This window comes from Prunus dulcis, chromosome 6 (assembly GCF_902201215.1).
Source record: "Prunus dulcis chromosome 6, ALMONDv2, whole genome shotgun sequence".
NCBI lineage: Eukaryota > Viridiplantae > Streptophyta > Magnoliopsida > Rosales > Rosaceae > Prunus > Prunus dulcis.
In genome coordinates this window covers 24,206,793-24,227,985 of record NC_047655.1, presented here as the reverse complement: position 1 = coordinate 24,227,985, position 21,193 = coordinate 24,206,793, and the positions used below count along the sequence as shown (strand labels likewise).

At 38.4% G+C, this 21,193-nt stretch overlaps 3 protein-coding genes across 3 annotated transcripts; 2 read left to right on the top strand and 1 right to left on the bottom strand.

Annotated features, from left to right (window-relative positions):
• Positions 1 to 2,305: 2,305 nt before the first annotated feature.
• On the top strand, positions 2,306 to 5,601 carry LOC117632331 (protein NRT1/ PTR FAMILY 5.6-like). The gene is made up of 4 exons (XM_034365776.1): positions 2,306 to 2,531; positions 3,242 to 3,459; positions 3,556 to 4,100; positions 4,508 to 5,601. The coding sequence occupies exons 1-4, from the start codon at positions 2,393 to 2,395 to the stop codon at positions 5,373 to 5,375; spliced, it is 1,770 nt and encodes a 589-aa protein (XP_034221667.1). The 5' UTR covers positions 2,306 to 2,392; the 3' UTR covers positions 5,376 to 5,601.
• A 936-nt stretch (positions 5,602 to 6,537) lies between these two features.
• Positions 6,538 to 8,310, bottom strand: LOC117631322 (aldehyde oxidase GLOX). The gene has a single exon (XM_034364405.1). It carries the CDS (start codon positions 8,257 to 8,259, stop codon positions 6,649 to 6,651), a length of 1,611 nt encoding a protein of 536 aa, XP_034220296.1. The 5' UTR covers positions 8,260 to 8,310; the 3' UTR covers positions 6,538 to 6,648.
• Positions 8,311 to 15,179: 6,869 nt separating this feature from the next.
• On the top strand, positions 15,180 to 19,963 carry LOC117631351 (BEL1-like homeodomain protein 9). Its single transcript, XM_034364454.1, has 4 exons — positions 15,180 to 16,646; positions 18,308 to 18,675; positions 18,799 to 18,859; positions 18,946 to 19,963. The coding sequence occupies exons 1-4, from the start codon at positions 15,672 to 15,674 to the stop codon at positions 19,492 to 19,494; spliced, it is 1,953 nt and encodes a 650-aa protein (XP_034220345.1). The 5' UTR covers positions 15,180 to 15,671; the 3' UTR covers positions 19,495 to 19,963.
• The last annotated feature ends 1,230 nt before the right edge of the window (positions 19,964 to 21,193 follow it).

The window sequence follows — 21,193 nt, the reverse complement described above, 5'->3', positions numbered from 1 at the left end:
ATAACATCCCATATGTCCTTTGATTCCATATTTAACATAACATGCTAACGGGTCTAGTATAATGAAAAAGGGTCTTAACTTGCAGACGCGTGGTCTAATTTAGACTATCGTTCGTATTCAAAACATGCCTTGCTAATAATTAACATATATATTTTCCTAATATAGAAGTGATGTGTCCATTAACTCCAAGTAAATGTCATTCAGGGTTTCTTTTCTGGATAAGAAGGTTTAGTGTTCAACCCAATAAACGGATAGAAATATTTAGAGCACTTAATAATTAAAGATTCTCTTATACGATTTGGATAAGAAAGAAATGTCGAATATTTCTGCTACCCAACAAAATAAGAGCGTTTCCAGCAATATATTGACTACTGGAGTAGCTAGTGCTGGATCACATCAAAATCATTCACCATAAAAGTTGGGTGCGTGTTCATCTACAAGACTAAAAAACCCTTTTCTTTTTCTCTAAGAGGAGCATTGCTAAACACAGTCGTTTTCACTTGCAGGAAAGATTCTCAGTCTCACCACTGCTGTGAGTGTGAGGTTTGATTCTTACATCATGTACGGTCACAAATCATGGGTCACAAATTCATGCTTTGTTATAGACCTTCTTTTTTTTTTTTTCCAAAGTTGTGAAGGAAAATCAAAATCACGCAAACCATTTATAGAGCCTGCAAATCACATGCTATTTGTCCCTTGTGGTGGCATAATAAGCTAGCACCACTATGCTTTGGTGGTATTGCCACTATATGTATTAGTGCTTAATCTTTATCTCTGCTCAACGTCTTCTCTTTTTGTCAAATTTATACGAAAACATACGCTTATGTTACGAGACTAAATTTGAATCGCAGTTTGACAAAATTACATTTTTCCTTGTAAGTATATTGGGTTCCAGATTTTTTTAATTAAAGTTTCAATTGAATTCACTTTTTTCATTTTAACAATGAGATGGATGTTTTGATGAGAAATGATGTTACGTACATTAGAGATCCATGGCATATGGCATGTAAGACAAGCAACTTGACTTCAACTTTCTTGATGACTGGGTGTGGGATTGAGTGAAACGGATCATGCATCGGTTGAGAATTTGAGAATTGCAAAAGGTTTAATCACGTCGGTCCATTAGTTGTGTAGGATGAGATAAACAAAATAATAAACGTGGGTAAAGTGATCCATAAACTATGGTCTAATTCAACTAATGCCATGATATCGTCACATTATCTTTGAAATAATGGCTTAATTAAATTAACAATATCAAGATTATAATCAAGCAGCACTGATTTCTCCTACGTTTAGTAGAGGCTGTATAGCCATAGGCCATACAATGCAATTACCTCATCACCACGTTATAAATATGACGCGTAAATTGTTTACGAATCACTTGTAATAAGAAGGGGTTTTGGTTTAAACTCAATTTTTTAATAATAAAATGGAAGGTGCAAATAGAAAACATACTTGGTTATGGAAAGTTTATCTTACATTGAGATCATATATAAATTTTTTTGTTTGACTCGTTGACAATTGATTTTAAGTTTAGTGCTTTAATTTCAAACGTACGTAAGTAGACTTCCTTAATAAATTAAATTAGCATTTTGAAAAGTGTATGGATTGCGGCCTATGCTAAGGGGCACTTTGGTGACTTTATTAGAATTTTTGGTCCCATAATTGATTTGGATGCTATTCCTCTATATGGACCAACAGTGCCATCTTAGTTGGAAGGAATTGACGAATGAACATTTCCTATTTCACAACTAAATGCAACCCCAAAAAAAAAAAAATTGAAAAACCAATTTCATAATTGATTGCCTTAATATGAAATATTATTTGGTTCATAAGTCTAATAGTCAACAATATTATGAAATTAATATTTAATAAATTATTTTTATATTTATTTTAAAAAAATTCATTCTACACACTTTTCTAGTGAATGCCTTTTGGAAGTGTGAATAAAACCTTATTCTTTTGTTTTTGTGAGAATGTAAAGGTAAAAATGTCTTGCATCAGAAAGTTAGAAAATATTGCAAGGGTTTATAACGTGTTGGGCTACTCCCTCCATTGCTAATTGATTTTGGAGTGGAACCTCAACTTCCTTCATAATATCAGAACATGTGTTGGGCTATTTCTCCATTGCCAAGTGGTCCAGTTTCTTGTTTTTCCTAGGCTGAGACTTCTCTCATCAGTCACACACAATTGGAGAATTTCAAAAAGAGAAACAGCTGAAAAGTGAGCTTAAACAATTGAAAATCATTCTCTATATAAAGAGGGCCAAAGTAAAAGCTTTCATTACCAACAACCTCTTCTTCTTAGGAACCACAGAGCCTGTCGACTAATTTATTGCTTCTTTCCAATTAAGAAGTGATAGTAGCACAAGTTTCATTCTTAGCCAGTGAAGATGGAAGAGAGAAGGGGAGCAAAACCAAGCAAGGTTGAAGATGAGGAGAAATGGGTTTATGATTCTTCTCTGGATCATAAAGGAAATGTTCCTGTCCGAGCTCAAACTGGTGTTTGGAAAGCCTCTCTCTTCATCGTTGGTAAGAAACAATTATTTCTCATCACCTGTGCTCTGTTTGGTTGCTAAGAAACCATATAATTGCATGCTATTTTTCTCGAGAAAATTCTTGGATCATGCATCACCAGTTACAAGAATTACATCACAACCTCCTTCGTTTTATTATTTATCTTTTCTTTCTTTTCTTTCTTTTCTTTTTTTCTTTCTTTTTTGCTTAATTTGTCTTGTTGAAGTTCATAATAGACCAAAATATTTTGTCAAAAACGAATAAATATATTACTTTATGGTGCTTTGAAGTAGAACCCCAGAAGGTGGAGGAGACTGTTTTATTCATGCATACTAATATATATGGGGGACATAAAGATTTACATGCAAGTTCTATAATATCCGAGACTGCACGTGGGAGGGGCCTCTGCAGCACTCTAGCATATGAGAATCTTCCTTTTTATGGATCCAATTTGGCCGCCACACCCCATTTAACACACGTATCAAAGAAAGTGCTGCTATTGTGTTAATCAAGATTGATTAGATAATTTAAAATTTCGAGTTACCATCTCACAACATAACATAATGTATTAAATTAAATTTATAACATAGCATAATGTATTAAATTAAATTTATAACATAGCATAATGTATTAAATTAAATTTATATATGAAGGTGTAAATGCATGAATAATATGTTGAGCTCTACAATTTGATTAACTGTTATATCTGATCCTTGTGTTTGCAGCAATTGAATTCAGTGAGCGGTTGAGTTACTTTGGAATAGCAACTAGCTTAATTATCTACCTCACGAAAGTAATGCACGACGACCTCAAGGTCGCAGCTAAAAGTGTCAACTACTGGTCTGGTGTCACCACACTCGTCCCACTATTTGGAGGCTTCATAGCTGATGCTTACTTGGGTCGCTTCAATACAGTTCTTGCTTCATCCATCATTTACCTCCTGGTAAATTAATCTCACTTAATTTTCATATCAAATTGATTATTATTTTGATACCCAATTAAGAAAATACTTGTTCTGATGGAAAAAAAAAAATTACAGGGTTTGATTCTTCTATGCATGTCCTGGTTCGTACCGAGCTTAAGGCCTTGTGACACTAAATCGTGTCATGGACCAAGGAAAATCCATGAAGTGGTGTTCTTCCTAGCCATCTACTTGGTCTCTATAGGGACTGGGGGTCATAAGCCAGCTTTGGAGAGCTTTGGAGCTGACCAGTTTGATGATGATCACACTGAAGAAAGAAAGCAGAAGATGTCCTATTTCAATTGGTGGAATTTTGGCCTCTGTTGTGGGCTTTTACTTGGGGTGACTCTGGTTGTGTATGTGCAAGACCATGTGAGTTGGGGTGTTGCTGATATTGTTCTCACTGCAGTTATGGCTGTGTCACTTGTTATCTTCATCGTTGGAAGGACAAATTACCGTTATAGGAAACCGACCGGGAGCCCCTTGACACCAATGTCGCAGGTTCTTGTAGCAGCCATTGCTAAGAGAAGTCTGCCTCACCCTTCTGACCCTGCTCAGTTGTATGAAATTCCCAAATCAGAGAAGGTCCATGGAAGGCTTCTGTGCCACACCAAGAATCTCAAGTAAGTCCATGACATCCTTTCTTTAGATACACAATAGTAGTTAGTATATGGATCTTGGCAATTAAATTCCTCTTTATATGAGATGTTATGTAATATATGTTGTCAGATTTTCAATTTGGCATGATATGTTGTCGGATTACCAATTTGACATGTTATATTGTTAGATTTTGTCAATCTGGCATATTATGTTGTTAGACTGTTAATCTGACATGTTATGTTGTCAGACTATCAATATGGTCATGTTATATTATCATAATGTCAATTTGGCATCACAAAATGAAATATGAATTCTCGTAAGTCAATAGTTTTATTGACAACATAACATTTCAGACTATGACAAAAAAACATTTCTTCAAATCCTAATGAATGTTGTACAAACTATAATTTTATGAGATAATGCGTTCCAGATTTCTCGACAAGGCGGCGATCATAAGCGCTCAAACCTTGGCCGAGAAGCCAAGTCCTTGGAGACTAGCCACTGTGACCAAGGTAGAGGAGATGAAGCTTGTGCTCAACATGATCCCCATCTGGCTAGCGACTCTACCATTCGGAATGTGTGTAGCACAAGCCTCCACATTCTTCATCAAACAAGGAGCCACCATGAACAGAAACATAGGCAACGGTTTCGAGATCCCCCCAGCCTCAATCTTCTCACTTGCAGCCATTGGAATGATCATCTCCGTCACATTCTACGAAAAACTCCTCGTCCCAATCCTAAGAAGAACAACAGGAAACGAGAGAGGCATCAACATCCTGCAAAGGATCGGGATCGGAATGGTTTTCTCCATTGCCACAATGGTGGCAGCTGCCTTGGTGGAGAAGAAAAGACTTGGTGCTGTGGAGAGTGACCCAGTAAAGGGTTCACATTCCATGAGCGTCCTGTGGTTGGCGCCTCAGTTTGTGATCATTGGGCTTGGAGATGGCTTCACTCTGGTGGGCTTGCAGGAGTATTTTTACGATCAAGTCCCTGACTCTATGAGAAGCTTAGGCATTGCGTTTTACCTCAGTGTGATCGGAGCAGGGAACTTCCTCAGCAGCCTCTTGATCACAGTCGTTGATCACATCACGGAGAAGGGTGGGAAGAGCTGGTTTGGCAAGGATCTGAACAGCAGCAGATTGGACAGGTTTTACTGGGTTTTGGCTTGCATTGTTGCGGCAAATTTGTGTGTTTATGTTTTCTTGGCTCGGCGTTACTCTTACAAGAATGTGCAGAAGGTGGCTGTAGTGGCTGATTGTTATGAAGGTGAGCTGGAAAAGGGAGGTCCAATGGCGTGAAAAAATAAACATATATGGCTATATATATATTATATAGTTTAGTGAGTCTTAAAATAATTTACATGTCCAATGGAAGTGCTCTAGGTTGTGAAATCGTGCTTGAAATTAATTTTGTAAAGGCGTGGATTTCAGTATAAGAAAATTTATATTTCTTAATTAGGAATGCATATATTAATTAAGGCATTTCAGTACAAGTTATGGAAGATGTTATATTTCTTTCTCAATATTGAGAACAGAGTTGACTACCAAAGTGTACTTCTAAGATTATATGAAGGAAATTACAAAGTAGCATAAAGTATATGGCACCATGAGGAGGAGGAGAAGCAACCTCATGGTATAATTTTGAAATTCCTGAATTAATACATAAAGAAATCAATCTCGAACTTTAAATCCTTGTTTTATTTTTATTCAATAAAGCCTCTATTTATATGAGCAGAAGTTGAAAACTCCCCAACATTAATAATTATTTGTATAATCCTTCCCCCAACTTGTGCTAAAAAACAATTAAAGCGTCCAACCAAGTTGACAAGTTTATAAGGTCCCCATAATTCTTGACCTTTTCTTGTGACAAAATTTGATGCCCTTTTTCGGGTCTTTTTCAATCTGTGACCACACTCTCTTCTTTCGCTTTTGAGAGCCACAAGTGGACTTAAAAAGCACTACTAAAAAAAATCCTTTTTGCAATGCTTTATTGGTTTGCTAATGGATCAATTAGACTTTTAGAAATCTAATTGACAAACCATTAGAAATCTAAGGTCAATGTCTAATTGGTTCAACCTGAAGTCCATAAATTTTACGAATGTCTGAAAAGAAGTCGATACAATTGACACACCAACCATTAATGGACCACCACCTCTTCGTCATCATATACATTGGTGAAAGTTTTATCACATATTTTGACATATTGTATCCGGTTTTAATGATGAAAATAAAAAATTCATTTTTTATGCAAGTGGTATTTTTCTTTTGAATGTTTAAAAATATTCTAAATTTAAATATTCAATATTTTGAACACAACTTTAAACATCGTAACTTGTGAAATATCCAATATTCAAGTGGGATTTCTCTTTTGAATCTTAAATTCAAAGTTGTACTGAATTCATTTTAAGAAATGATAATTAAGGACATTAAGCAGCATAATCATTGTTTGCTTTTCTAGTCGTCCAACAAGTTCCATTTCAATTTCATAAATCAAATCATATGTTTTCATATCCACACTTAATTCTTCTAAAACTTCTAGATTTTCAAAGTAAAAATAAATTGAAGTCCTTAACTAAGACCCCAAATGTATCCAACGGGCGACACTTGGCACGCCCTGATTGACTGCGAACGCCATGTAATAACCCGGTGGAGCAACCATCCCATTTGGCGGCGCCGTGCAGGTAATTCTGTAACGGCCGTCACCGTCCGGCACGGAGGGCGCAACGGCTAATTTGACCAGCCGCTGACCCTGCGAAAACGAATGTGTGGCAAAAGGCGCGTTCCCCAAGTTAACTTCCACGATTCCCACCACAGGCAACGAAACCGACACCAAAACATCAAAACGCTCGCCGTAACGCACCGTTTCGGGAACCCCCTCAATCACGGGTCGGAGATTCCCCCGGTCCGGACCCAAATACTCGGGCGAAAAAGCTTCGAGTCGCAACTCGGTGGGAAACTCGGCGTTGAATTTGTAAGAATAATGCGGGTTGCTACCCGCAATTAGAACCCGGCCGTCCGGTAATAAATTCGCGGTGGAGTGGTACATTCGGGGCACGGTTCCCGGGTTCAACGTCATGAACCGTAACCCGACGGGTTGATCGGGTCGGTAGAGAAGCGGGTACAGGCACGGGTTGGATGCCTGCTCGAACCCCTGGGTCCCAGCTTGCGCTCCGTTGATGATCAAAACGTCGCCGGTTGAGAGCATGACCATGTCCCCCATGATCCGCCCGAACGGCATGTCCTCCATTTCCCAAACTGGGTCGGGCGATGTTGCCACGATGCGCCCGCAGCTACCGTGCGCCGGTGTGTCGGTGCTCCTCTCGATGAACGCGCCGTACTGGGCCCCACCGCAAACCACGATCACGGCGGTTGAGTAATCCCCATCTAAGGCCAGCATTGCGGATGATCCGGCCGATGGGTAATTACGCGGGCCACCATCCAACTGTGGATATTCTCTCACGATTTTATCCACCACGTGATCGTACGACACTGCTTTGTTGTTCGCGAAGATGAACAGGTGGCCATTGGGAAGGAGATGCACGTAAGGGTATAAGTTGTCCATCTGAGTGTCCTCCACGTCAGCAAGGAAATTGAGGGAAACGGCGCCTGTGCGCGGCGGGTAATACTCCACCGTGTTCGCCGCTCTCCCGCCAACTATAATCACCGAACCGTCAGGTAAAATCTGGTTCGTAGAGTACCACCTCCCTTCCGACAATTCCACGTCAGCAAGCTCCACCCAGTCGCACGACCCGTTCAGCTCGCAGGGGTCGAACTTTCGGATCTTTTTAAACCCGTCCAGGTCCCCACCCGTTTGTAACAAAGACCCGTCCGGGAGGAACTGTCCGGATGAGCACCACGTGTCGGTGTTGATCATGAGCGGTCGGATTTGGTTGGTCTGGGGGTCGAAGAGCACGGAGTGGGCGTAGCAGTCTTGCTTGAGAACGGCGTCGTTTGGGTCGCTGCGGCAGTGACCCTTGCGGAGCATTTTGCGCGACGGGCCGATGTTAGTGCGTTCGAGGAGCACCACGGTGTTGAAGCGGGTGACGGCCGTATGCATGGAGGATACGCCAGCGTTCTCCACGAGGAGTTCCCACGTGCCTGGGAGGTCGGCACGTGCGAAGACAATTACAGCCGTGGAAATGAGAAGCAAGAGCAGCCATTGCTGAGAAACAGAAGAGTCCATTGAGGAAGAAAGTCTGAAAACGAAAAAAAAGATAAGCGTGTGGTGTGGGTGTTTTAGACAGTGAAGCTCATACTTAAAGTAATTGAGGGAGTGGCTTTGCTACAGGAAGGTGCACAAGAAGACAAAGGAACGCATTGAATACAGTCCTTTCGATTCGAAGATAGCGGTAGGAAATGTGGGGTCCGCGGAGCCGCTTACGATGACACGAAATTGCACGCATGGTTTTCTTGGGTGGGGAAAGTGAATGAAGAAGCCACTCAAAAAGTGAAACCGGACACTGGTGGAACCACCACGTGGCGTGTCTCGCTTACACCATGCCCTGCCACACTGTACTTTGAAGTTCTTGCATCCTCTGCCGCATTGTTTTAATTAGAAATTGTAATTAATTAAGGAGTAAGCTCTGCAGTAATGATGATTGGGTTAATTAGTTGCAGTTTTGTTTGTTGAAGTACCAGTTCAGTAACCGACTCATAATGTTTTATGATGACAATTATTTTATGAGAATTCAGGGGACTTGCTCAACCCTTGGCTCTCAAGTTTATTACCATAACACGTTATCGAGTATACTGTCGGTTCTTTTCAGCTACCACTCTATTAGTTAAAATAGTGTGTGCGTTGTCAGAATATATATAATTTAATACCATGTAGCCAAATATACGACCTCAGTGGACCAACCCATGAATTATAATGTTTGACAATTTTGTATCGAAATTATTTATTAAACCAATTTGGCTGAACTCGTAATTATAATTGTAGGATTTATAACTCAAGTAATTGAGAACGTTATCTTTGCACATGAAGTTATTTAGACGATGTCCTGTAACTTATGTTGTCCATTCACCAATGAGAGGATGCCAATGATTTTGGGGCTTTGGTGATAAGAGGACATTAGGGGCCATACGTACAATACCATAATGCATATAAATCCAACGAAGCTTTCAGCAATGACAAATTGTTGGCCTACGAGAACATGTGATTTGAAATTGAGATGACGCATCCTGATTTACTAAGCTGAAAACATAAGTAAAAGTTCGATATGATTTGCATCCTTTAGAGCATTTTCATTCATTTGTCATAGCAAAGAGTAAGGATAAGGCAATAGCTGTTACTATTTATGTGAATACTGTCCGCCATTACAAAAGTTTGTGGTGTTTTCACCCATTACCATGACAATAATTATTCACATGAGATATGAGAAGATAAATTTGTATAGAGTTTTGATGTGGGAAGTAAAAAATATGACTAAATATTTATTTTTAAAAAATTCTGAAATTTTTTGTAGATTTTTTTTTTTTTGTTTTTTTTGTTTTTTGTTTGGAGTGTTGCTAACGTCAACAAACCCAAGCTTGAGTTCGAGCTCATTTTGCCTGAAAGCTGGCCTAATTTTGTGGGCCCTAGCAGCTGCTCTGGCAGCTTAATGCCACTGGAATCATGAAACGGCCTGTTGCCCTGGCAAGGGCTGTTCGATGGAAAGGCTCTTAAGAGGAGGAAAAAAACCTCAGCACATATATTATTATTTCTTGTAATAACAATACATGTATCAATGTGTATAATTTAACTTACATATGTATGGGTGGGGTTTGTTGGAATCGTGAAATCAAAACAAAAACCATTTAACGGTAGCTAGGGCAAGTTGGAAAGGATGCTTTATTATTTAAATTGTGTATTTTAATACGGTTCCATATTTAATTTCAATATTAATTTAATAGTGCGTGTGTGCTTTTGTGATGCGTGTTTCCCATTGGAAGGCAGGTTCAGATATTCTATGTGATTATGTGGTGGTGGACATTCGAAATTCTTGGATTGATGTGGAATGGAAGCAAGCTCAGTAAGAACCAACCATGCTAGTGCTATCCTTATAATTTTCTTTCAAACTCTTATATGCATGTGTTGAATTTGATGGGCCTGTTCAACAAACTGGATAGCTGGCCCGTTATAAATTAGTCTTTTGCAATGGCCCATTAAAATAAAATTTATCAACATTGAAATGAAGCCCAAAATAGTAAAACCCCTCCATTCGGCTTTTCGGTCACCAGTCTATTTGCATGAACAAAATCAAAATTGAAACCTCCATAGCGCCAACAACCCTATCCCTACGTATTTTTGCAATAATTATGTTGTCAATAAAATGTAAATTTTCATCATGGCTCATGTTTCTTGTTGCCATTCGTTATAATGGAAGGGAATCAAACCCTTAACCAAGCCGAATCTTAACGCACCTACTTTCGTCACTTAGATTAACTCTAAGGACTTCACTGAATGCGTTTTAAATTTTTTATTTATTTATCATTTTCTCTAAGCTATATAGAATGAGAAGTTAGTGAAGGAGGAGGATAACCAATCGCTTTCTCTATTCAAAGGCACTGGCTTGATTGCCGAACAAAGTCAAGCATGACTTTGTAATGTTATTGATGTCTCTGTCTTCTTGATTTGATGCTAAACAGCCTTCCTCTAAGCAAATTAATTTTTTCTTATTAAAGCCAACGAAACAAGTTAGAATAGCTTTCCTTGGACATGACCATTGCTCATTGTCCTGGTCTATATGTTATCGGAAGATGCTGCTCTTCAATCGCTGGCGTACGTACGGGGCCTCTGTCCAATTATTTCATGAAAGAATATTCACTAGCTTAAAATCTATTTCCAAATTAGAGTAAAGGGATTTGATTCTTGTACCCCAAAAGAAAAAAGAAACAAGCACAGAAAATTTGCACCAATTTTCGCCTGCTTTGAAGGGTCATATCTATAGAGAGACTGGATATCAAACAAGAGATCAATATTACTTGTTTATTATATAAACTTACTTGGTTGTCTTCGGAAGTTTATTTTCATTATTTTTCTCCAGTGTACGACTTTTTAAAAGTACACTCAAGTTTCTTGTTTTGTTTTCCAATTTATTCATGAAAGTATAAATGGCGTTGCGCATCGTATTGTCAAGTTGTTTAAATAATAAAACTTGTTTTAGTTGATTTGAAGAACCCTTAATTTTATTCAAGGCGTCTTTTTTTATATATTTATAATTCTATGAGTGAGGATCAGACTGATAGTATGTTATAGACTCAAGTTTGTCCACGACATAACAACTATATTGTATGGACAATATATCCGCATTTAATTAAAAACCCTACATACGTGAATATATTTGTTTGGTGTGACATTGATGTATTAATAACCCACCTGGAGAAAGGCCCTTATTAAAGTGTTCATGATGCCAGTTGTGATCAATATGCATCCAGTGGACTGTCATGTACAGTACGTTTGATCATTGATCAGTCAAACTTAATTAAGTAACATACAATTTCAAGGGAACCGCTTGACTGTGTCAACTCTGATCTAGCATTAAACAAACCAGTACTGTTCAAATATAAAATTAGTTTTATCATATACACATAAAGTAACGGTGAGTTAGGCAAGTGAATTTATTCTCATACACTTGAGTTCGAGTCCGTTTAAATGAATCTAGAATAATTTAAACTACGGATTGAGAGACAATTTATATAGCCATTGTATTATATCATTGTCGCAAATTGAATGGGTGATGCATGTTCCTTCCTAGCCTACCATGCATATATGTCTGCAGTCTCCGGGGGGGGCCGCCGGCATTAATAGTTAGAGACAGGGGTCAGGTTTGAATAACATTGGACGGTCCTAACGAGAAAAGCAAAGTACTAGTTAGCCCAACAACACCAATCTTTTGGTTTTGAGCGAACCAGAAGCTTTAATTATTAACAGGAAGGAAGAGGGCCTTTTCTTTTTTTACGCCATCACACTACAGTGCTGCAGTTGCATGGTAATCATTTCCCTTCAAGCAATTGCTGACGCCATCACAGTCCTTCCCCTTTTTATACTTTTCTTTCTTGTGGGTAAAAATTAGCAACCTTTTATATAAAAGAAAACAAAAAGATTTGGGTGATCTTCTAAACACTTTTTCGATTGCCTACTTGCTTCAATTCAAACCAACCAACCCTTCTTCTTATTTGTAAATTACAATTTCACATGTACATTAAAATCCTACCAAAAAACCATATATACATATGGAAAACTAACATATTAAAGTACACAATGAGACATTTATGTATATGTATTCAATTGTAATAGAATTAGAAATTTAATTCAGAGACGAAATAGGTTAGAATAGGGCAAAATCAAAGCTATAAACATGGTAAAGGACTTGGCATATAATATTAGGGATGAAGACAATTTGTAGTGGGAGCAACTGACCCCGTTCCACATAATGTGGCTCTGCTATTGTTTAGTATTGTTTTTCTGTCACACTAGATGGGAAACAAGTAATTGATTGATCTATCTTAATCGTAACTCATATTTATTTCATCATCGTTATTTGAATTAAGTTAAGTATTTTTTTTTTTTCCCCTTATGAAGCATGTCCATGCACTTTTTTCTTGAGTTAGAAAAACAAAAATGAAAGGAGCGTTTTGTACTGAGAGTTGGAAAATAAATGCCGAGAGTTGGAAAATTATTATTAATGCTAGGCATGGTGCATTTAAACGGGTCAGTGTTTGGCCATATAATTGCAAAGTCTCTGTGATTTTGACTACTTCAATCAAACTCCGTTCCGTCGAGGGAAGGGGAGAGAGTACACTACAGGCTACAGCAGACTCCGGCGCTAGCTCTGTTGTAATGTAAGAGAAGTCTTTAGTTAGTGTCTCAACCAAGCAAAAGATTTGGTCTTGAGAGTTTTTGTAAGACACACAACGTTGGCATGACGAAGCCACCTGAATTTATATATATACATAATGTATATAAGTATATATCGATCCTGTATAAACAGTAGCTAGCTAAGCTAGGAAGCTGTTGTGTCATTAATTAATAATCTCATGTGTCAGAGACTAAATACCTCGTGCAGCAGCTACCTCAACTCCTGTTTCGATGTCTAGATATTCAAATCAGCTTAAGATTGAGAAAAGACCAATTTGGATTGAAGTGGATTAGGCATGACGATTACATCTAAATCTAACTGTAAATTGGTCTATTTTTCAGTCCAACTAATTAATTTGGTCTGTAGTTTGATTTTCTGTTGAAAACTATCATTTTTGTGACATTTTGTTGCTCAAGTCTTTGACTAGACATGTGTGTGGACTGGGCGCTCATCTAAGCCTCTAATTTTATTCCAATAATAGATACTTTTGCATTCATTAGATGTATTGGTATATTTAATATGCGACATATTAGCAATTCAACGTTCTAAAAATATGTAACCAATTCTCAACATAAAATACTTACTGAAACAAACTACACATTATTGGAGAATTTAAATATGTATATATATGTTTATTTTTCAACAAGACATTTTCTTAAAACAAGCTTTATATAAGAGATGTCAATCGGAATAACCATTTTTTCTAAGAAAGAAAAATCGAAACGGCACTTTTATAAAAAAGAGATTCACTTTGTTGTTGGAAAGTTAAAAGTGAATTTAATTAGAAAAACATAATTAGTTAACATAAACAAACCACACACTATTTAAATTTAAATGTAGTAAGTACAACCAGAGCAGGTAAAATTGAAGAAAAGATTATGAAGCTTAAATTGTTCAATCAATGCATCATTAGCATGGAGATTATGGGGCCCCTTATGTCATACCTACTGCCTAATCAATATGCCCAATATATTATTGTTTAACAGAAAAGAGGTCAATGGGATTGTTCTTCAAAACTAAAAAGAAGTATTCGATATCGAAAATGAGGAAGGTGGCTCTTGCCTTTGCCCAAATTGGTTGGTTACGTCCTGTAATCTTAACCTAATACACATGCACAATCACAACTTTAATTAATTGCCTACCTCTTTTGGCTTATGCTTTTAGAATCCCTAGTTACACCTTTTCTCTTTAAATCAAGCACGCAAGTATTATATAGTTTTTTTTTAACTTTTGATTGCATTTCTAAAAGTTGAGTTAAAGGAGCGTGCTTTTTGTTTAAAATTGAGTGTCCACATCAGCAATTAGTGAAAAACGTATACCCCCAAAAATTTAAAGGAAAAGAAAAGAGTTGGATTATAATATTATATTGGGTTGTTATTCATCTAATCTAATTGTAGAACCCTTTAATCCAGAATAGTGATGGGGGTGATTATGGATTAAATAGCAATGCCAAAAGAATCCATTATTGATGGATAAAGAGGATTCATTATCAAAAATCACTGAAGTATTCGGCGCGGAGTATCCGGTGCGGAGTATTGACTGTAACACAACTCTTCTCTTTATATAAGCTCATCATTATTCAACGTGAATAGTTTATGCCCATATGCAAAAAGTAGCACGATTAAGACATTTGTCATATGTTACAATAATCCACATTTTTGTGAATTTAAACCACACGTGGATAACAATTTTGTATTTCATCTGATTTTGGTGTTAACAATAGAAGATGGCAAACTTTCAATCTAGTAGCCTAATTTTTATCATTACTTGGAGGAAAAGAATAAGAAAGAGTATGCAAGGTTTATTTATACTTATTAATTTGGGGTTACAATTATTATTATTATTATTATAGAAAAAAGAAAGGAAAAGGGATAAAAGAAGAAAACCTCGTAAAGCGAGAAGGATAGAAGTGTAGGAAAAGGGCTTTTGGCGGATGGAGTGCGGAGAAGGGCAAATTCAGCCTTTCATTCATCACACACACACTCCCTCTGTTCCCGCGTTCTCACGTGCGTCATCACCACCCAATTACAGAATACTTTTTACCCAAAAAAACAGTAATAAACAAAAATTCAAACAAATAATTTACTGAAAAAGAAATACATCCGAAAACGACAACACCTCAAACCTGTCAGAAATATCTGCCACCACAGTTAGTTCAATTATTACCGGAAATAGCCGGTCGTCCTCCGGTTGCTCGAAACCCTATGCTCTCTCTCAGCTCCAGCAGCTGCAACAGCGACAGCAGAGCAGGCCCTCGCTCTCCCCCTCTCTCTCTCTCTCTCTCTCTCTCTCCTCTCTGTTTGTAGGTTTAGAGAGAGAGAAAGCGACTGTAAGAAGATTTTGTTTTTGTGCAAAATCTGTGTGTGAGTGAGTGAGTTTCTAAATATTTACTGATATCGATAAGTGTTTGTGTGTTTTTCTATGCGCCTCTCTCTCTCTCTCACTCGAACTCTCAACTCTCTGTGTTTATATATGAGGATGCGTGAAGTGAGCAAAACCCCCCAATCCCCAATCCCCAATCAATTCACGTATATCTCTCTGTCTCTGTCTCTCTCTCTTCTGCAAGCCATGCTTGTTGCTCAGTAGAATAAGATCATCATCATCACCATCCATCATCATGATAAGATAGCCTTTCATCTCTTTTCACTATTAATTTTTCTCATCTCAGATTCTCACCCCACCCCTCAATTAATTAGCTACACCCTCGCAACTCTCTCTCTCTTTTTCTTTGTAAAAGAGCTATCTATAGCTTACTATGGCTGAGGGTTTTGAGCCCTACCATGTTCCCCAACAAAGCAGAAGAGAAAAGCTCCGGGTCCTCGCAGGCCAAGCCCACCCGGGTTGTCTTCAACCCGACTCACCTCCTCCTCCTCATCACCATCTCCACCCGGGTAATTGTGCTGCTTCTGGTTTCCTTCCTCTCCCCTACGATCCTTCCTCCTCCTTCATCGCCTCCTCAGATTTGCTCACGTGCGAACCCACCCCAGCTTCCCCCGTGAAGCCAGAAGGTCAAGTGCATCATCATCATCATCATCATCATCCCTTGATGGGTTTTGTTTCCAATTCCTCTTCCTCTTCCTCAGCCTCCACCTTCCGCAACCATCTCAATTACTTGGATCCACAGCCCTCCTCCATTAATTTCCCCATAAATCCCACCTCCATTCACGACATCAACGCCAACCCTTTTCTCTACCCACCGCAAAACCTCCAAACCCTCAGAGATTTCGACCACCAAGCCGACTATGGCCATGATCAAGTCGTGGTGTTCAAGCCAGAACCCTTATCTCTATCCCTCTCTTCTTCTCAACCCCCCAACCACCACACCCAGCAAAACAACAACAACAACAACAATCTCCAGAGATATGGGGCTTCTGCTGTTAACTACAGTTCACTCAATTCAAGCGTCAATGTTGCTTCGGCCTCTAACGAGAACATTGGGTCCAGAAGCTCGGTTCCTCTCGGACCTTTCACGGGCTACGCTTCGATTCTGAAGGGATCTAGATTCTTGAAGCCCGCGCAGCAGTTGCTAGAAGAGTTCTGCGAGGTGGGCAACCGAGAAATTTACACTGCCAAAGTACTTGCTGATTCGTCGTCGTTTTTCGACCCTCCTAGTATCGAGAGCTTCAGCCCAACTCATGTCGTCGACGACGACGACGACCCGCTCAGTGTCGGAGGGGACGGAGGTGAGAGCAGGAGAAAAAAATCCAGGCTAATTTCCATGCTCGACGAGGTACGCAATTAGTTCTCCCATTCCCATTCCCATTTGAATTAAATTTCTTGCTTTGGTTTGTTTGTTTGTTTCCCCAATAGTTGTTTTTGATGTAGTCTAGATCTTCGTTGGAGATGTGTCTTTTGGATTTATGTATGTATGATTTGATTGTTCATTGGTTACTGGTCAAAGTACAGACATGCGCGCGGTACTTATTAACTTGTGTAAACTTGAATTAGTTTTATATTATTTTGATTATTATTGACGATACTTAACTTAATAATAGATTCTTGCATTAAAGGAAGTTAGGAGGAAAGATGTTAGATGGCGTTGGTGATTTTCAAAAATCGGCTTTTTGGAAAAGTTGATTAGAGGAGGGAATATATGCGCTGAGATTTTTGCTTATAAAGCATCTGACAGCCATGGAATGAGTTCCTAATACGTGACAAAGTCTCTAGTTTTGGCCCGAAAGCAGTGGAGGGAATCCGTTTGAAAATAGATTATATGGAAAGCATAATTGTTTTTTGAAAAATTAAAGATATAAACTCAGGCACCAAATTCTCGAATATGAATGAATGGAAATGCGATATAATTCCTGCATGTGCACGTTTAATATTTGGTGCATGTAGCTTTCTTTTTCATCATGATATCTCTCACTCAGAACTCAACTTGGTTGCATTTACTGGGTGTGGTTGGCCATGATAAAGAAAGAACCAGTGACTCTCTCATGCTATGTTTTTGAATGCTCTACATGTATTCAATGCAAATTAATATCTCACTGATCGGATATTGATCCTAGAATTAGTGTTGAAAAGTTTAAGCTCACAAACACATGATATGGTGCATGGTTGAAGGTTTTTGGCATGCCTAGAATCTAGATGAGGTGCTCTATTTTGGGAGATGCTATACATTTTGATACGCGAGAGGTAATCAAATTCATGCGTTAAACCTAGGAAAATTATGGGACAAATACTCTTGTTCGGTTGTTGATCGATTAACTTGTGGGGAAGGCTAAATGAGCAGATGAATGTGATTTGTAATTGTGTGATTAGTGAGATACATTTTTGAATAAGTCTAACTGAAGTTACCAGCTTCACCGTTGATGCAAATATTTTAAGCCCAACTTGTCAAAGGTGTGGAGGAATTAGACAAATTAATGGAAGATCTCACCCCTATCAAAATGTTTACTTTAATATATAAGTTGCGATGAAACATGGAAAATTTCAACAAGAGAGATGTTAAATTAGCTTACCTAAACTGTCATTATATTCTTATTTTCTGCATCTAGAATTCTTTATGTTTTTTAAGACCTTTCCTATTGATAAGTGCGATAATATGCTAAACTCACACGCTACACGGATTCTAGAAGCTCATTTTTCACTATATTGGGGTGGGGGTTGCAGTACTCTTGAGGTGTTTTTAAATTTCTGGCTGGGTTTGTACTTCAAGATGGACTTGTTATCCAATGATCACGGCATGGATTTGATTGAATTTTTTGTTAAATAATTCTACTTATTTCTGACATCCCAAAGGTATGTTAAGTAGATGACAGTGTTAACTCTGACTTCCAAGTTTAGTAATCTCCATGCATTTTTATTGTTTCTTTCTTGGGTAAATCTATATTATTTACAAAAGGTTATTTAAGAGTAATAGTTAATTAATTGTTTTTTGTTGTCCACTAGGTTTACAGAAGGTACAAGCAATACTATCAACAGATGCAGGCAGTGGTAACATCATTTGAGTATGTTGCTGGGCTTGGAAATGCAGCTCCCTATGCAAACTTAGCAATAAAGGCCATGACTAGACACTTCAAGTGTTTGAAGAATGCCATCACTGACCAACTTCAGTTCAGAGATAGGGATGCTAGTCAGTTAAGCCATGGAAAAGATGAAAGTCAACTGCTTCGTAACACTAGAGGATTCTATAATCAAAGATCCATTCACAACTCCGACTTTGTCGAGCACCAACCTGTTTGGAGACCTCAACGGGGTCTTCCTGAGCGCGCCGTTACTGTTCTTAGGGCCTGGTTATTTGAACACTTCCTGCATCCGTAAGTAATTAATTAGTGCCTGGTCAGCTTGTGATACTCTTCTTCAATGGATTAATACCCTAAATCTTCATGTGTTTATTGTCTGATATATTGGTGTTTCTCTTCACTGCTTCTATGTTGCAGCTACCCTACTGATTCGGATAAACTAATGTTGGCTAAACAAACTGGTCTATCACGGAGCCAGGTGTGTGACATCAATCCTCTATAATCATATCACCATATTATAGTTTTTGAAACACATGTTCAATCAATTTTGATGTTGTGAATCAGGTTTCAAATTGGTTTATTAATGCAAGAGTAAGGCTCTGGAAACCAATGGTGGAAGAAATACACACGCTCGAAACACGGCAAGCGCAAAAAACTTCACAGAGGGGAGATCAAAGTGCGAACAGGTCAATTGATGATCATTTACCTTCACCAAACTCACTTGCATCTGAGAATCCATCCACAACCACCCACCGGGTTCAAGACAGCTTGTCGAAACGCACAAGAAATGAACTTCCTGATCACATCACGATGGGGAGTAGTGCTGATCAATTGAACCTATCATGCAATAACTTGCCAAGCCATTTGCATGTGGGTCATGTTGGTATGAACATGGCTGGGGGAAGTAGTAGTGGTGTTTCTCTAACACTGGGCCTTCACCAAAATAATGGTATTGGTTTGTCAGAACCCTTTCCTATTAATGCAGCTCAACGTTTTGGCCTTGGCCTTGATGGCAACAATGACGGCTATGCAATGGGTGGTTTTGATTCTCAAAATCGACATTTCGGAAGGGATGTCATGGGAGGGCAACTTTTGCACGATTTTGTGGGATGAACAGGTAAGGCATATTCGGACATCATTGAATTGGAGATTATATACTAACAAAATTGCAGTTAGATGTTCATTTATCAAGCCAGAATCCAAGTTGAAATTACAAGAGTGGTTTGAATGGTTGGTTTACCCTATTATTGTGGTGTTAGCTAGAGGTATGTTCATTTTGTCACATCCCACTGTATATTTTTCTCTTGAAAATACTCCGGCAACGCAAATGTTTGGTGTTAAATTCATATGTAAATTTTTATTTAATTATATATGATGAGAAAAATGTGCTTCAGCTAGTGTAAATTGATTGCCCTAATTTTGCCATAAGGCACGTCATGACTGGGTATGAATATTCGTGTGAGTGAATGGTCATTTCGAAATTGAAACCAGTTTGGGACACTCTACACAAGTCTTGTTTTGCTATAGTTGCAGTCAATCTCGTGAGCGTATGACTTTGCCTTTTTCCTGTTTTGCCAACTCTGGCAACTGCCAACTAATAAATAGTAAATAGGTTTTTAGTACAGAAATTGAAAACCGACTTGTTCCTGAGGTGACGATGGGCCATCTGCTGGACTTGTTTACGTACTTGGTTGGTAATTGCAGGCCATGCAGCTGCTATTAAAATGTATGAAAGTATGCGATGTACAAATTCCAGGCTACAGCGAAAGGGCAAAGTGCACAGCTGGAAAGAAGAGGACTCTGCCACTTATTTCTGTTTGTATCATTTCTGGAACTCTAGGTGAACTGTGAACATCACAAACATAAAATGGACAATCACACTTATTTCAGTGAATACAGTTTTTTTCTTTTTTTCCCCACGAGAAATATTGGGGATGCGGAAATCGAACACTAAATCTCAGGTAAGGTGACCCGTTAAGCTATAACAAGCTCATTGCTCCGTGATTGTTCACATTGGGCATTTTGTGTACGCACTTACCCAAGTGAAATGGATCGATACTTTCTTGAGATCATGGCATTAATAGATTATATAGGAAGATATGCCTTTTATTCTAGGTTACATATATGGTATATGCCTTCCCTGAAGACTAATAGTGAGACTTGGGTCTTAACCTAAGAAAAACTAGGGCCCGATTCAAGGCCTATATAGAAGAAGCCCAAATTTGCTGCCAAATTTACTGTGACCCATTATTCTCATTTCCTAATCGGGTTTGAAGCCATCTGTTATTCTTTCTTTTTATTTATTTGGGAAAAACTTTAAAATTTACTTCAACTAACAAATTGGGATTCTTAGAGCATCCACAGTGGGAGGGTGTATTTTCAAGGGCGTAAAGCGACTTTTACATTCCCTTTACACCTTTATACAACCCCCCATTGGAGATGCTCTTATATAGTTTATTTTCGGCCAGGAAAACTTTAATGTCTCTTAGGTCACAACTCATTTGGGCTTCTTCTGTTGGTTACCAGTTTCTCTTTGATGGTTTCCGACTTGTCTTGATGGAGCAATTTGTGCCTATTGGATTATGCGGCATTTGTTGTTTGTGTTAGGTTTCCTAATGTGTTTTGTGGTCCATTGTCTTTTATGGGCTTTTGCTGTTTGTGGGATTTTTGCTTTTTTTTTTTTTGTTGTTGAGAAATTCTATGATTGCATTCATAATTCAGCCAAAAAAGCCACTAGCCACAAAGGCCAATACAAACTAGCCACAAAAGGGCCATTACAATAACGGAGCGGTCTAATATCAAAATTAAGAAA

Bases quoted from the DNA above. Each gene is read 5' to 3' on its own strand.
- LOC117632331 (XM_034365776.1), top strand. From the start codon at position 2,393: ATGGAAGAGAGAAGGGGAGCAAAACCAAGCAAGGTTGAAGATGAGGAG. The intron at 3,460-3,555 runs GTAAATTAATCT...AAAAAATTACAG, and splicing joins CATCCATCATTTACCTCCTG to GGTTTGATTCTTCTATGCAT. The intron at 4,101-4,507 runs GTAAGTCCATGA...AATGCGTTCCAG, and splicing joins TGCCACACCAAGAATCTCAA to ATTTCTCGACAAGGCGGCGA.
- LOC117631322 (XM_034364405.1), bottom strand. From the start codon at position 8,259: ATGGACTCTTCTGTTTCTCAGCAATGGCTGCTCTTGCTTCTCATTTCC.
- LOC117631351 (XM_034364454.1), top strand. From the start codon at position 15,672: ATGGCTGAGGGTTTTGAGCCCTACCATGTTCCCCAACAAAGCAGAAGA. The intron at 18,676-18,798 runs GTAAGTAATTAA...TCTATGTTGCAG, and splicing joins TTTGAACACTTCCTGCATCC to CTACCCTACTGATTCGGATA. The intron at 18,860-18,945 runs GTGTGTGACATC...GTTGTGAATCAG, and splicing joins CTGGTCTATCACGGAGCCAG to GTTTCAAATTGGTTTATTAA.